We start from the raw sequence: 13,311 nt of genomic DNA, 5'->3' as shown, positions 1-13,311 counted from the left end.
AGTGTTAGTTTTGCGATTTGATCGCACGAATAAATCCGTAGGATGTTTTTGAGGTTGTGTGCATAATTGGTTTGGAGCCCCGAGGGCTCCAGTGAGTTTTGGATAGGCTACGCATTGCATTTTTTAACTTGTAAAGATCTGGTATTTTGGCTTCTGTGATTTCCGCAAATGCGAAGGGGAGACTCGCAATTGCAAGCTCGCAAATGCAAGCTTCGAGTCGCAATTGCGAAGTCTGAGAATTTCGGCACTGGTCGCAAATGCGACGATTTTGCTCGCAAATGCGAGGGGTCGTTGATCGCAAATGCGATCACATTTTCGCAAATGCGAAACCTGTCATCTGGGCCTGAGTTCGCAAATGCGAACTGATGTTCGCAATTCCCATATCCGAGGCCCAGCAAATTTTATACTTAGTCGAATTTCATCACTTTTCACCATTCTTTCAAAACCCAAACACCATAGGCGATTTTTCAAGAACAATCTTCACCCCAAATCATTTGTAAGTCAATTTTTGCTCAATTCTTTCAATCTTTAACATCATTTAACATGTTTTCTACTTAAAATAAAGGATTTTCATGGGTGAAATTGGGGTTTTTGGGTAGAACCTAGGTTTTCTAAAAATTAGGGATTTGGACCTCGATTTGAGGTCCGATTTCAAAACAAATTACATATTTGAGTTCGTGGGGGAATGGGTAAGCGGGTTTTGGTTCGAACCTCGGGTTTTGACCATGTGGGCCCGGGGGCGATTTTGGAATTTTTGAGAAAAACTTGGGAAATTTATTTTTATGCATTCAAATTGATTCATAAAGTGTTTATTAAAGTAATTGAGCAATTTGTGATTAGAGTCGAGCGAATTGGAGGTGGAACCGCGGGGTAAAGCGATAGTTGAGGATTAAGTGGATTTCAAGGCTTTGAGGTAAGTGTTTGGTTTAACCCTAGCTTGAGAGAATAGGAGTTGAGTCTTGTTTGCTAATTGCTAAATGATTGAGTACGATATATAGGCATGGTGATGAGTATCTATACATTGGTGTCTAGTATGACCGTGAGTCCTCATAATGTGATTATCATGATTTGGTTGTGATTTCCGTATTTATTGGAGGATTTCTATATGTTGTGAATAACATGTGAACGATTATATGATCAATTGATTCCTAGGAGCATTGACTCGAATTGTGATACGAACATTGAAAGTATATGAAATGACTTGATTCTTTGAAGCGTTGGCTCAAAATGGTAAAGTGGATTACAACGTAAGAAAAGAAAGAAAGAGAAAGCGTTGTTGGTATTTTCCCTTGTCGGGACGTTGCCTTGAACTTGTTGGTTTCTTTTCCCTTGCCGGGAATCTTTCTAATATTTGTTTGATTTTATTCCCCTTATTTGTGACTATTGTTTGGGGAGCTAAACTGTCGAATGATATGGATCGGGTTGCACGCCACAACAATGATAAATGAGATATGAGGATCGGGTTGCGCGCCGCAACCATGATAAATGATAAATGATATGGGTCGGGTTGCACGCCGCAACAGTGGTATTTGTGGATCGGGTTGCGCGCCGCAACAATGATAAATGATAAATGATATGGGTTGGGTTGCACGCCACAACAGTTATTGATACAAATGTGTTTATATTGAGTATTGGTTCCTTGTTCATCGTAAATTTAGACTGCTTTAGATTGTTACTCTGGATTACTGTTAATATTGCCATCTCCCCATAGCATGTTCCCCTCCCATATTGTTAATTGTTTGGTATTTCGATTCCGTCGTATATTTATAATTGCACAAGTTTATGTGGTGTCCAATCTAGCCTCGTCACTACTTCGCCGGGGTTAGGCTAGACACTTACCAGCACATGGGGTCGGATTGTGCTGATACTACACTCTGTGCATTTTTGCACAGGTCCAGGTTTTGAGGAGCAGCAACAGCATTAGCACGGGAGCAGGCTTTCATTATTGCGAGACCGAGGTAGCCTTGCAGGCGTCCGCAGGCCCGGCGTCTCTCCCTTATTTTCTCTTCTATACTGTTGCCTCCTTGTTTTCGAGACAGACAGTTTATATATTTCTTTCAGACCTTTGTATTTAGTAAACTCTTAGCATTTCGTGAGTAATGTGACACCAGTCTTGGGTAGAGGCTATTGTTGACTGTTCCGCGTTTTGATTTAGATCATGATTTAGACTTCCGCTATTATTATTACATTTCATGTTCTATATTGATGTTATATATTGTTAGAAGATTTGTTAGCAATGGAAGAGTAAATGAGTAGGCTTGCCTAGCTACCACGAGTAGGCGCCATCACGACCCCGAGTGCGGGAAATCCGGGTCGTGACATAAACGATAACGATAGTATCATTTATCTTATTGTAGACTAAGGAGCCGTGACATTTTCATTGCTTGAGGTGGGCAATATATACAAGGGATGTGAGACTATCTATTTGTTTATTTTACTCGACTCCGATTGTACGTAATATAAATGAACAAGCTTTCAAAGATACTCCGCTCTTATAAGCTACCGGTGCTTACATTATTTCCCTTCTTATGTAATGGTTGATGTTGCTTCTCTTGTTCTTATGTTATCGAATGTTATTGGTATTTTCCGAATCTTATAAGATTCATGATGATGAGATAGCTAAAATAGTGTATCCGGAGGTTACCGACCTTACGTCACTCTAAGAGGTTCAGAATGTGATTCCAATGAGCCCGGCATGCATTATATATATATATATATATATATATATATATATATATATATATATATATATATATATATTACTCTACCAAGCCGCACTATAGTCGGCCGGGTACGGTACATATTGTGCAATCACTCATCAGTTGGGTTTTATCGAGTTCCACGTGGCCGGGTATGATTCTACCGAGCCTTATGATGGCCGGGTACGATTCTACCGAACCTTATGATGTTCGGATACAGTTTTACCAAGTCCTCTTCGAGGCCGGGTACAAACTTGTATGGCCTTGTCGACCTATGTTTTGAGTGTACAAAATGATCACGTCGGCCTTATAGGCCCATATGTCACATGTATAAGTTTGTATATCATGAATGGGCCGTCCTATGTCGAGTATTTCCCTATGTTTTATTTTGGTTATCTCATGACGACCCTTCTTGCCCATATACCCATGATGGCATGATAAGAAAGATACGTTATGTTGGTACTCGGTTGAGTAAGGCATCGGATGCCCGTCGCGACCATCCGATTTAGGTCGTGACATTTTTCTTGGGACTTGGAATTATGAAGACTGTTACAAGCCAACAAGTAATTAAACTCGAATCCTATTTCCCCAAACCTATTATGCTAATCCTATTGAAACTAAATTATTTCCAGCATATTCACTAGCAAGACACAAGGTATTCTAGCGATTATGGGTAGCAAACTATTATGTATTGAATATGTTTCCTTTTGTATGATTTAGATTTATCTTTTTGAATATTTAATTTTCTATAGACTTCTTTAGTCCCAGCTAGTTCGTATCTTTTCACTCGTGGGATTTTTTTTACTTAGTTTTTTTTGCTATAGTTGATGGGTCTATATTATGCCATCTTTTATGTTTGCTAAATTCTATAAAAGCAAGTTCTTTGTTACATTCTACTTTTAATAGTGACTTTTATGTGACATTTAAAAAAATATCAAAAATTAACGGTACTGATACCGAAAAGAAATCGATATGATTGAGATGATTTCGAGAAGTCTACTTTTGGTTATACAAAATAGAATAACCAAAATATTGGTATGATATAAATTTTATAAAATAAGGGGTAGAACCGAATCATTAACACCCCTGGTACTAAACACCGCACACCTAGTGTAAGTCTTGGTGTTAGTAAAGGCAAAAAATTTATCTCTTTTACAATTAAAATTTTTGGTGGGAACAACACAACAAACAGAAAAATGACAAAACGACTAGAAGTAAATATATTGCCCCCACGCAGGATTGAACTGCGGACCTTCAGTTTACAAGACTGACGCTCTACCACTGAGCTATAAGGGCGTGGCTGACCTCTTTTTTGTGATTATAGTATAGTTCAAAATATCGAAGTGCTAGTTTTGTTAAACACAACGTGCGTTAACGGAGCAAGGGCGCTGCTGCAAATTGGAAGAATAGGGTTTTTTAAAGCAGCTTTTTGGTTTTTGAGGGGATGCTCTACTCGAGTGAGATAACGTGGTTTGTTCTAACAGAAAAGAAATGGCAGCTATTCAGCAAAGTCTTTCCACTTCAATCTCATCATCAACTTCTACTTTCTTGGGTCAGCACAAACTCCGTCTCAGGTACCATATTTCATCTCCTACGTTTTATTTGATTTCCTAACTCAGTTCCACTTCTATTTTTTTGGTGGGATAGTTTCAATTCATATGATTTTTTATTTGAATCTTATCCACTGCTTTAGTTATCGACATTGCTGGTCTCTTTAGCTGGTAAAAATTCAATCTTTAAGCATTAGATGAAGCAGTAGAGAAGGAAGGTCCACTATACCTTCAAGCATTCTGACTCGTTTCAGCTTCAGCTATTCATTTTTTTTATTTCATGGTAGAAAGTAAGGTTTTGTTAACGATTTTTATGTCTGACCCTTGTTTTCTTCCTCCAAAGACATGGGGAAAAGGTGTCTTTTTTTATGGTTTAAGTATCTTTCTTTTACTGGTTTCCTACCTGGTGCCCACATTGTAGCTCGCGCTGCGTTAGGCCGTTAAAAGGGGGATGCGCTCATACTAATATGTTTTCCATTGATCGGGCTCTAACCCGAGACCCCTCGTTAAGGATGGAGGGATCTTATCCATTCCACCATAAACTTTGGTGGTGCGGTTTAAATATCTACTTCTACTGATTCTTGAATTTGACTCTTTGTCTTTCTATGATTTGATGATAGAGCGTTTTGTTTTGGTTTCTATTAATGTTTTCATTTCGACTTACACGAGGCTGAGGACTCTCTTTTCCTTTTTTTGACAAAGTACCCCCGTTACAGCATTTACATGCTGGGATAAGTTTAGTAGTGAATGAACTGACTGAGAATCTCATCTGCATTGGTTGTATATTCATGACTAGATGCATTGATGAGAATGCAGTAAAAAACTACTGTTGCTTCCATTAATACTTTGGTAATCCTGAGTATTTTCATTCCTGGTGTATACAATTTTTGGTAATGTAAAAAGTGTGCATTAATTGTTGCAGGAGCCAGAATGTGTCACTGCCAGGCAAAACCAGTGGTATTGTCAGATGTGTTGCAACGCCCTCTACAGAGACTTGTAAGCCATTATGTTTATGTTATTTCCTAGTGCAAATTGTTTCACATTTTCTGGTGTTCTTCTGTTTTTTTTTCTTGGGGGGTCAAAGGTGTTCTTCTGTTGAATTGCCAAGATGTATTAATGCAATAAGTAGACTGTGAGCCTGTGCAATATGGATCAATTAGAGCTTCTGAATCGGTATTTGAGAAATTTAAACTAATCAATGTTTGTGATGGCATATGTATTGCTTTTAACTCGCTGAGAAGAAAAGTGAAGAGTCAAACAGTTGCTACGTGCACATTTTTGAAATAATTGTACAAAAATTGTCTTTTTGACGATGATAAAGAGTAAACAACTATCCATCTTAGTCTCACCTGTATCTGTCCATTCAAATAGATATGCAATTTCTTGAGATTTGACTGCACTAACAAAATTCCTGTGTTGCTTGAAGCTTACAAGACAAAGGTCTCTCGCAATGAGAACTTAGCTAAACTACAAGCTGGTTATCTTTTTCCTGAGGTCTGTATTTCAGATTGTACTTTTCTATTGAGTTGATTGTTGTTATCTGTTTATTTAAGCTACTTTGCAATTGAAGATGCTTCTTATATTGAATTAGCTGTAGGAGATTAGAGAAGAAGTTGGACACATTGCTTGGAATAAATTGGAGGCATTGCTTTTATGCTCATGCAAATAAAATAGTAATTTAGATGATATAGCAGTAATGTGGAATTATGACAAGACAACGAGCAGATTTAGTTCCCTGAAGCAAAATTATTTGCTTTTTAAGCTGGATGTTGGTTGGCTGATTTTATACAGCCATTACCCCTCTATGCTTCCATCTTGAAATAGGGAAAGAAGACACTTTATAGTAATACACTAAAATACTTTAATTCTTATTTTGTAGACATTCTCTACTACTTAATAGGAGTTAATTTCTAAACAATCTCTCTTTGGTTAAGTTAGATCGCAAGAAGGAGATCTGCACACATGTTGAAACACCCTGATGCTCAAATTATAAGCCTTGGAATTGGTGACACTACTGAGCCCATTCCTGAATTCATAAGTTCTGCCATGGCACAGGTAATGTTGATAGCCTTGTTTGTGAATTTTGTAAAGACAGGATACAGTTTCTGATGTTCAGGGGTCAGTTGACATCTCTATCATGTACAATGTTTTGTTATCAGTCAAAACTTCGAGTTTTGCTGTATTTCGTATCCTGTTCTGTTTGACCGATGGTGTAGGATTACTGGCAAAAAATCATGTATCTGGTAACGTTTGGTTTTATAATGAGCATGTTTCTGGATATTTGTGTTGATAGAATTCAGCATGCCTACATGAACTGCCATTTAACTTGACAAGTAGTTTGTATTTTTAATCTATTCTGCTTATTGAACTCTAAGTCGATAACCAACTTCCTGTTCTTGATTTTGTTTTCTTTTACTCTACTCATTGGCAGAGAGCACATGACCTGTCAACATTGAAGGGTTACAGTGGTTATGGTGCTGAGCAAGGAGAAAAAGTAAGTAGTGGCTTTCACCCCCCTCCCCCCCACCCCCTCCATATTTCTGTAATATGATATTATTTCTATTGTTTATCGTCCATTTCTTAATTCTCTTCCTTTTTTTGCTACAAGAATAAATGGTATTTTGATGCGCGCTGACAGTTTGTCTTTCCTCTATTTATGCCTATTTGTTTGTTCATTTTGTATCTTCTTTCCTCAAATGCATTACTATCACTAGTTTCTGTACACGAGTATTTCATGTCAATTAGTACGGACTTTTTGAAATAATATATAAATAATATTAAAACATATGTATAATGAGTACCATAAAATTTAAAGGGAAAAATTACAAGCTCAAATTGTTGTACAATCTGCATATTTGAATGACTTAATTATTGACCGCTAAATGATTAGATATCCTCTAAACCTGAAAAGTTAAATAACTGTAATTAGTTAGGCAGGTACGATGGTTAATCATCTCCCGGGCTCAAACCGACTTTAGAATGGTGATGATCTTGATGATCCATGGATGGATCAGTTTTGATCAAATTAAAAAGATAGAGATGAAAATTTCATTATTGAAGATTGATAATAATGGTTGAAGTAACAATTTCAAATTAAAAGTTACTTTAGGCAGAGAATCAGACATGAAAATGCATATAACCTAAATAACTCATTTTCTTATCCTAACTAAAAAGCTACGTAATTTTTTTTATGAACAAACATATTTTTGACAGAAACAAGAAAAATAGGATTTTGTGATAAAATGATTAGACACTTTGTTGTCACTCTTATAGGGTGTAATAAGAATGTGAAAAGGCTATTGAGAATTGCTATTACCATAGAAGCTAAAAGGAACAAACAGTAACAAAATGTAATTGATTCATAAACAGAAAGGCCAAAAAGAAGAAGAAATGAAATAGAAGCAGAAGCTCAGTTACCTGCAAAAACAGAAGAATTAAAAAGAAACAAAAGCTCTGCAACCAAAAAGAAACCATACTATGCTACAACTTGCTTACATAGGCTAAACTTACCAGGTTACAATTTTGAAACCCCATTTCTGGAGGCGTGATCTTATTTCAAGCTTGTACCTTCCACTCCAATTTGTCTAACATTATTCACTGCCCCAATATAGTCTGCAAGACTACCATTTCTTCATTTATATGATGAAAACGTTCTGGAAAATCAATGGTTCTTAGATCATGAATTTTTATGGAAATGGAAGTCTTTCCATGGAATTCTTTAATTCTCTACTTTATTTAGACACTTCTAGAATTTTCATAATAAGCTAGTAAATTGTAAATAAATGAGGAAAACCCCCAAAAAGTGAAAATATAAAGAAGGAGAAAATGGCATTCAACATCCAAAGGATATTTTTTTGATTCAATCTTTCGATTAGAGCTTCCTACTTATAATATAGTATGATGTCTAAAAGGCATGCACAGCTGGAATTTCTGAAGTATTTAAAATCATTTCCATATATTATATCAACAATAATCTATTACTACTTTGTAATTAGCATTTATTCAACACTTTCTTGGTTTGCCTACCAAGGTTTTAGAAAAAAAAAATGAGAGTGAAATGACATGGTTTGCTATTTTCAAGTGGTTATTCTGGAGCCTTACTTTAAGACAGACATAAGAGAAAATTACTCTATGGTCACCATATGTTCTGTTCGTGGCATTTAATCCGTGATTTAAGTGTAAAGTCAGCTGTCAGAATAACTCTAAGGATGGCATTGTTTTTTTTTCTGCATGAGCAGCAACTTAGAGCCTCCATTGCTTCTACCTTTTATGCAAATGTTGGAATAGAGGAAGATGAGATATTCGTCTCTGATGGTGCCAAAAGTGATATATCTCGGCTGCAGGTTTGGTTTTCTCTGTATTAAGTGGTCTTTTCAAATTATTGCCGTTGTCTTTGAGTCTTTCACTAACAGTTTTTTTGTATTTCTTGACTGTATCTTAGGTTCTTTTCGGGTCTAATGTCACTATGGCTGTGCAAGACCCATCATATCCGGTAAAAATTTCAGGCTTTTACCTCTATTCTTCCTTGTTTGACAAAAATGAAAAATGCCCATCCAGGATACCTACATATTGTTGATTTGCTATGTCTATTTTGTTAAATGATTTTTCATATCATTGTGAGATTTAAGTGAAGTGGTACTTGTTTATAACTTAGCAGGAACTTTTATACTCTTGTAAAGGCTATTGATACATCTTTTATTATTATTATCATGGAAGAATCTAATTGCAATTTTTCCTGTTATTTGTTAAGCTCTTTATAGTCTGTTGGAGTATTCTTGCTTTCTTTACCACTCTTTGGAGAAAGGCTCTCATATCTGATGATGTGTGTCAGATTCTGACGTAAGCCTTGATTGTTGTTTCTACTGTAGGCTTATGTGGATTCAAGTGTTATTATGGGCCAAACTGGTCAGTTTCAGAAGGATGTGGAGAAGTACGGGAATATTGCATACATGAGATGTACTCCAGAAAACGGTTTCTTTCCTGATTTATCCAGTGTTCCTCGGACAGATATTATATTTTTCTGTTCGCCTAATAATCCAACTGGTGCTGCGGCATCAAGGGAGCAGCTGACTGAATTGGTGCATTTTGCTAAAAACAATGGCTCAATCCTTGTTTATGATTCTGCATATGCAATGTATATATGTGATGACAGTCCAAAGTCCATCTTTGAGATTCCTGGAGCCAAAGAGGTAAGTCTGGATCATTTTATTTGGTCAACATTAAGCTTTACATTCTTTTCTAGTGAAAGCTTCTGCTATCATTTGTTCAGACCCTGTTTTTAGATGACTAAAGCTCATAATGTCCGCATATCACTTTGTTTGGTTTCTCTTTTTAATCCCATAACAACCATACATCAACCCTCAGCTAGTTAGGGTCGGCATATGTGGTCTCACACTACTGATTTCGCTCTATTTGGACCTGTTTCATCCTGGTATTCCTTAATTTCCTATTGGGTAGTTGCATGAATCGTTTGCATACGGTGGCTAAACTTGCAATGTACTCCTACTTATTCTAAAATTGTTATTCTCTAGAGTGCTCTCCATAGTTCAGACTTTCGGTTAACAACACCCTCACTAGTTTTGTCAGTTAACTCAGTATCATTTCCAATTAGCATACTAGGGGATCCAAAATGTAGTGTTAGGGCTATAGGCTCTAGTCCTTACATGTCTATTTTCCTCTTCAGTGAACTGTCTAAAAACGGACCACAACTTGAAAAGTTTCCTTCTTGGCTTGCTTCAGAAAGGATATAGAAAAGATAGCGAGAAAGTAGAATTCCATTGCAAATAGCGAAGACCTCATCCTGTATGCTATTGGTTAGCTCATCCATAATGAGATAAACAAGTACAGGCTCAATGCAGATCTTCATGGTTATGGAGAACTCTTTTGTATCTCCTACCACTATTCTCACGCTTGTGCGGCTCTTTCATATATATCCTTTATGACATTTTTATATGGATTCCTTTCTTCTCCTAAAGTCTCTTTCTAATCTTTACTGTGGAAAAAATGATATGAGCAGTCTGTTCAATTGAGATTTTTAGCTGGTTTATTATCATTCATGCAATTCGTTGGGACCTTTCCTTCTAATTCATCTTCTTGTCCTGCTCCTTCGTTGTCTTTTGCCATAGTTGAAGCTCATCAAACTAGTTTGTAAGTGGTCTTCTTCCAAGTCATCTTCTTTCCCTGGTCTTCAATGGCACTCTGTAGTAAGGTTATCTCAAGTCTATTCAATCTAAGTGCTTTTATCCCCTGGTTAATTGCAGGGACTTGATTCTGATCCTTCTTGCTCCCTCGTATGTCTTTTTCTACAAGTTACAGAGCTTCTTAGAGAGTCGTCATATTTCAGTTTTCTCCTTACCTCTGGTGTACAGAGTTTATTGCATGATTCTCTACATTAATAAGTGGATTGTTTCTCAGTAAGCATATTGTACTGGACTTGCAGGTTGCCATTGAGGTTTCATCATTTTCGAAGTATGCTGGGTTCACTGGAGTTCGTTTAGGGTGGACTGCAATTCCCAAAGCACTCCTATATTCGGATGGATTTCCTGTAGCAAAAGACTTCAATCGCATTGTTTGTACAAGCTTCAATGGTGCATCCAATATCGCTCAAGCTGGCGGTCTGGCTTGCCTTTCACCTGATGGTTTCAAGGTCAGTTTCAACATTTGCTTGTCGTCTCCCTTTTCACTTAATCAAAAATAACATCATTTAATAGGCTCAAGGTCTCAACTTGAACATGTTGACTTTTGCATTTCAGGCCATGAAGGACGTGGTTAGTTTCTATAAAGAAAACACAGAAATCATAATGGAGACATTTAAGTCACTAGGTTACAAGGTGTATGGAGGTAAAAATGCACCCTACGTGTGGGTTCACTTCCCTGGACGAAGCTCATGGGAGGTTTTCAGCGAGATACTTGAGAAGACACATGTCGTTACCACACCAGGCAGTGGTTTTGGACCTGGTGGTGAAGGTTTTGTCAGAGTAAGTGCATTTGGGCACAGGGATAACGTCGTAGAAGCTTGCAGAAGATTCAAGGAATTGTACAAGTGAAGTAACTCGTACGCCTGCATGTCTATGTGAAAACATGCAGGTAAATTGGAAACACTTTTGGCCGCCTTCAGAGGCTTCATTCAGATGCTGTAGGCTGTATCTTGAATGCTCAAACATTTTGATCCTGTATGGAATTTGTTGCTTTGGAAGAATAAGCTTATTCTGTGATTGCCAGTGATTGGTTCCTCTTTGTTATCTCTTGTCAAGATTAGATTCATCATTCATATACCAGTTATACACATAATGGACACTGATCATGAATTTAAAGGGAAGGAATAGTTGAAACAAAATACTAACAGGTTTTCACGTGTTGAAATTGATAATGTTTGAGCTAACATCATGCTGCCGGCCGGAGCTAAAAGGGTGCCCTATGACCCCCGGCTTTATTTGAACTACAGTAAATACCACCTTATGAGATCACCACCAGTTTCAAGGAAATCATTGGATGACACGCACCAATTAGGTTGTGCCACGACATTTCTTTTATACTATTTTTATCTTTATTCACTTTTTTCATTTTATCATTTTATCAATTTTTCCTTGTCGGAGACTTCCATCAGTGGAACTCCATTTTTGCTAACCCAAGATTCTTTTGGTTTAAGTCTTCGACTAACAGATCTCTTTTATAGGAAATAACTTTCCATTTATGAAGGTATTCCACCAGTAGAATATATGTCCGATAATGACAAGCATATGCCCTACGCCCTGTCTCGACTACATAATAAACCTGGTACCCTGTTCTTCAATCATTTGAACAAATAAAACAAGAAATAAAACGAAACAAATCCTATTTTTACTAAAATTTGGGGATTAGTCAAGGGTGTTTCATCCAACAACAAATTCCCGTTAACCCCACCTCCATGTCAGATCTTCTCAAAGGCAAAGAAAAATTTCAACCCAAAAAAAGCAAATTTGAGTCTTGCGGACCCATTTTGTGTAGGAATTTTTACCTCCTACAGTAAAAGTTGATACCTTATTTGTTTTAAATAAATACCCTTTTAAAATATTATATTCCATAGCTACCTTTTGCTTTTTATTGCCAAATATCTATTTATGGTCACCTCCTACTCTTAAGCCATAAAATACGCATTGTATTATTTTTCTCTCTCATTCTTTCAGATTTTTCTTCGCCCTCTCTCTCTCAACTCCAGTCTTTCTCTACGAATACAACCACAATTCTCCCAAATACAGATCGAAACGGGAATGAGAGAGAAAAATTGAGGAAAGCATTGTAATGCTAGAAAATTGTTTGTTGCTCGGATCGAAACGTGAGGGTTCTAGGGTTCTGCGTCTTCCTCTTCTCTTCAGATTATATTACCAATCTGGAATTTAGAAACAAAACTCTATATAAATCTCCGTCTTCCTCTTCTCTTCGTTGTTTAAGGGTTCTGCCCAATCTGGTGTTTTCCGTCCCAATCCACAAGCGCCATTCAAATTCAATTGTAAAGAATAGGTTTTTTGAAGCGCACGTGAGGGTATTATGGTAACAGGAACAGTGGCGCTTCGAGTTAGAATCGCGGCCCTCTCGACAAGACAACGTTAGGGTTGTTCTTGAACAAAGAAGACGGAGTTTGGGGCTGAGCAACTTGAATTTTCTGTTAATATATTTCAATGTATTTCAATGTATCTCGCTGTATTTCCATGTGTTTCATTGTCTTTTTTTTTTTCCATTGTATTTCAATGTATCTTGCTGTATTCCATGTATTCCATTGTATTCACTGTCACGTTGTATTCCATGAATGTATTCATATATTTTTTTAATTAATATAATTTATGTATTCAAATGTATATACATATTCAAATTGCTATGTTTTTGTTCTATTTATCGGCTGGAAAAATATTCAGCATATTTTCTCTGAAGATTGCTATGTTTTTGGGGTGTTTTTCGGTTGAGAATCTTTTTAATAACTGAAAATACAAATTTTGTATGTTATAATTGAGTTTGCCGAGTTATATTATGAGTCTATTATGTTAATTGATTCACTTCCGTTTAAAAACATCGTAATCCCCTGTTTC

At 36.8% G+C, this 13,311-nt stretch overlaps 1 protein-coding gene and 1 non-coding gene across 2 annotated transcripts; one reads left to right on the top strand and one right to left on the bottom strand.

Annotated features, from left to right (window-relative positions):
- TRNAT-UGU lies at positions 3,924 to 3,995 on the bottom strand. Its single transcript has one exon. It is a non-coding gene; the product is annotated as a tRNA-Thr (tRNA).
- On the top strand, positions 4,065 to 11,490 carry LOC109232092 (LL-diaminopimelate aminotransferase, chloroplastic). Its single transcript, XM_019397752.1, has 10 exons — positions 4,065 to 4,273; positions 5,172 to 5,245; positions 5,676 to 5,743; positions 6,188 to 6,304; positions 6,681 to 6,743; positions 8,488 to 8,592; positions 8,691 to 8,741; positions 9,118 to 9,438; positions 10,689 to 10,895; positions 11,002 to 11,490. Exons 1-10 carry the CDS (start codon positions 4,191 to 4,193, stop codon positions 11,293 to 11,295), a joined length of 1,383 nt encoding a protein of 460 aa, XP_019253297.1. The 5' UTR covers positions 4,065 to 4,190; the 3' UTR covers positions 11,296 to 11,490.

The sequence above is a fragment of the Nicotiana attenuata genome, chromosome 9, assembly GCF_001879085.1.
Source record: "Nicotiana attenuata strain UT chromosome 9, NIATTr2, whole genome shotgun sequence".
NCBI classification, from domain to species: domain Eukaryota; kingdom Viridiplantae; phylum Streptophyta; class Magnoliopsida; order Solanales; family Solanaceae; genus Nicotiana; species Nicotiana attenuata.
Note: the sequence above shows the minus strand (reverse complement) of the source record. Positions and strands in the feature narration are given on the sequence as shown.

What these genes read in the sequence shown, in the direction of transcription:
- LOC109232092 (XM_019397752.1), top strand. Translation starts at nt 4,191, where the DNA reads ATGGCAGCTATTCAGCAAAGTCTTTCCACTTCAATCTCATCATCAACT. An exon ending in CAGCACAAACTCCGTCTCAG is followed by an intron (nt 4,274 to 5,171) that starts GTACCATATTTC and finishes TAATTGTTGCAG; the next exon opens with GAGCCAGAATGTGTCACTGC. An exon ending in AGATTCCTGGAGCCAAAGAG is followed by an intron (nt 9,439 to 10,688) that starts GTAAGTCTGGAT and finishes CTGGACTTGCAG; the next exon opens with GTTGCCATTGAGGTTTCATC.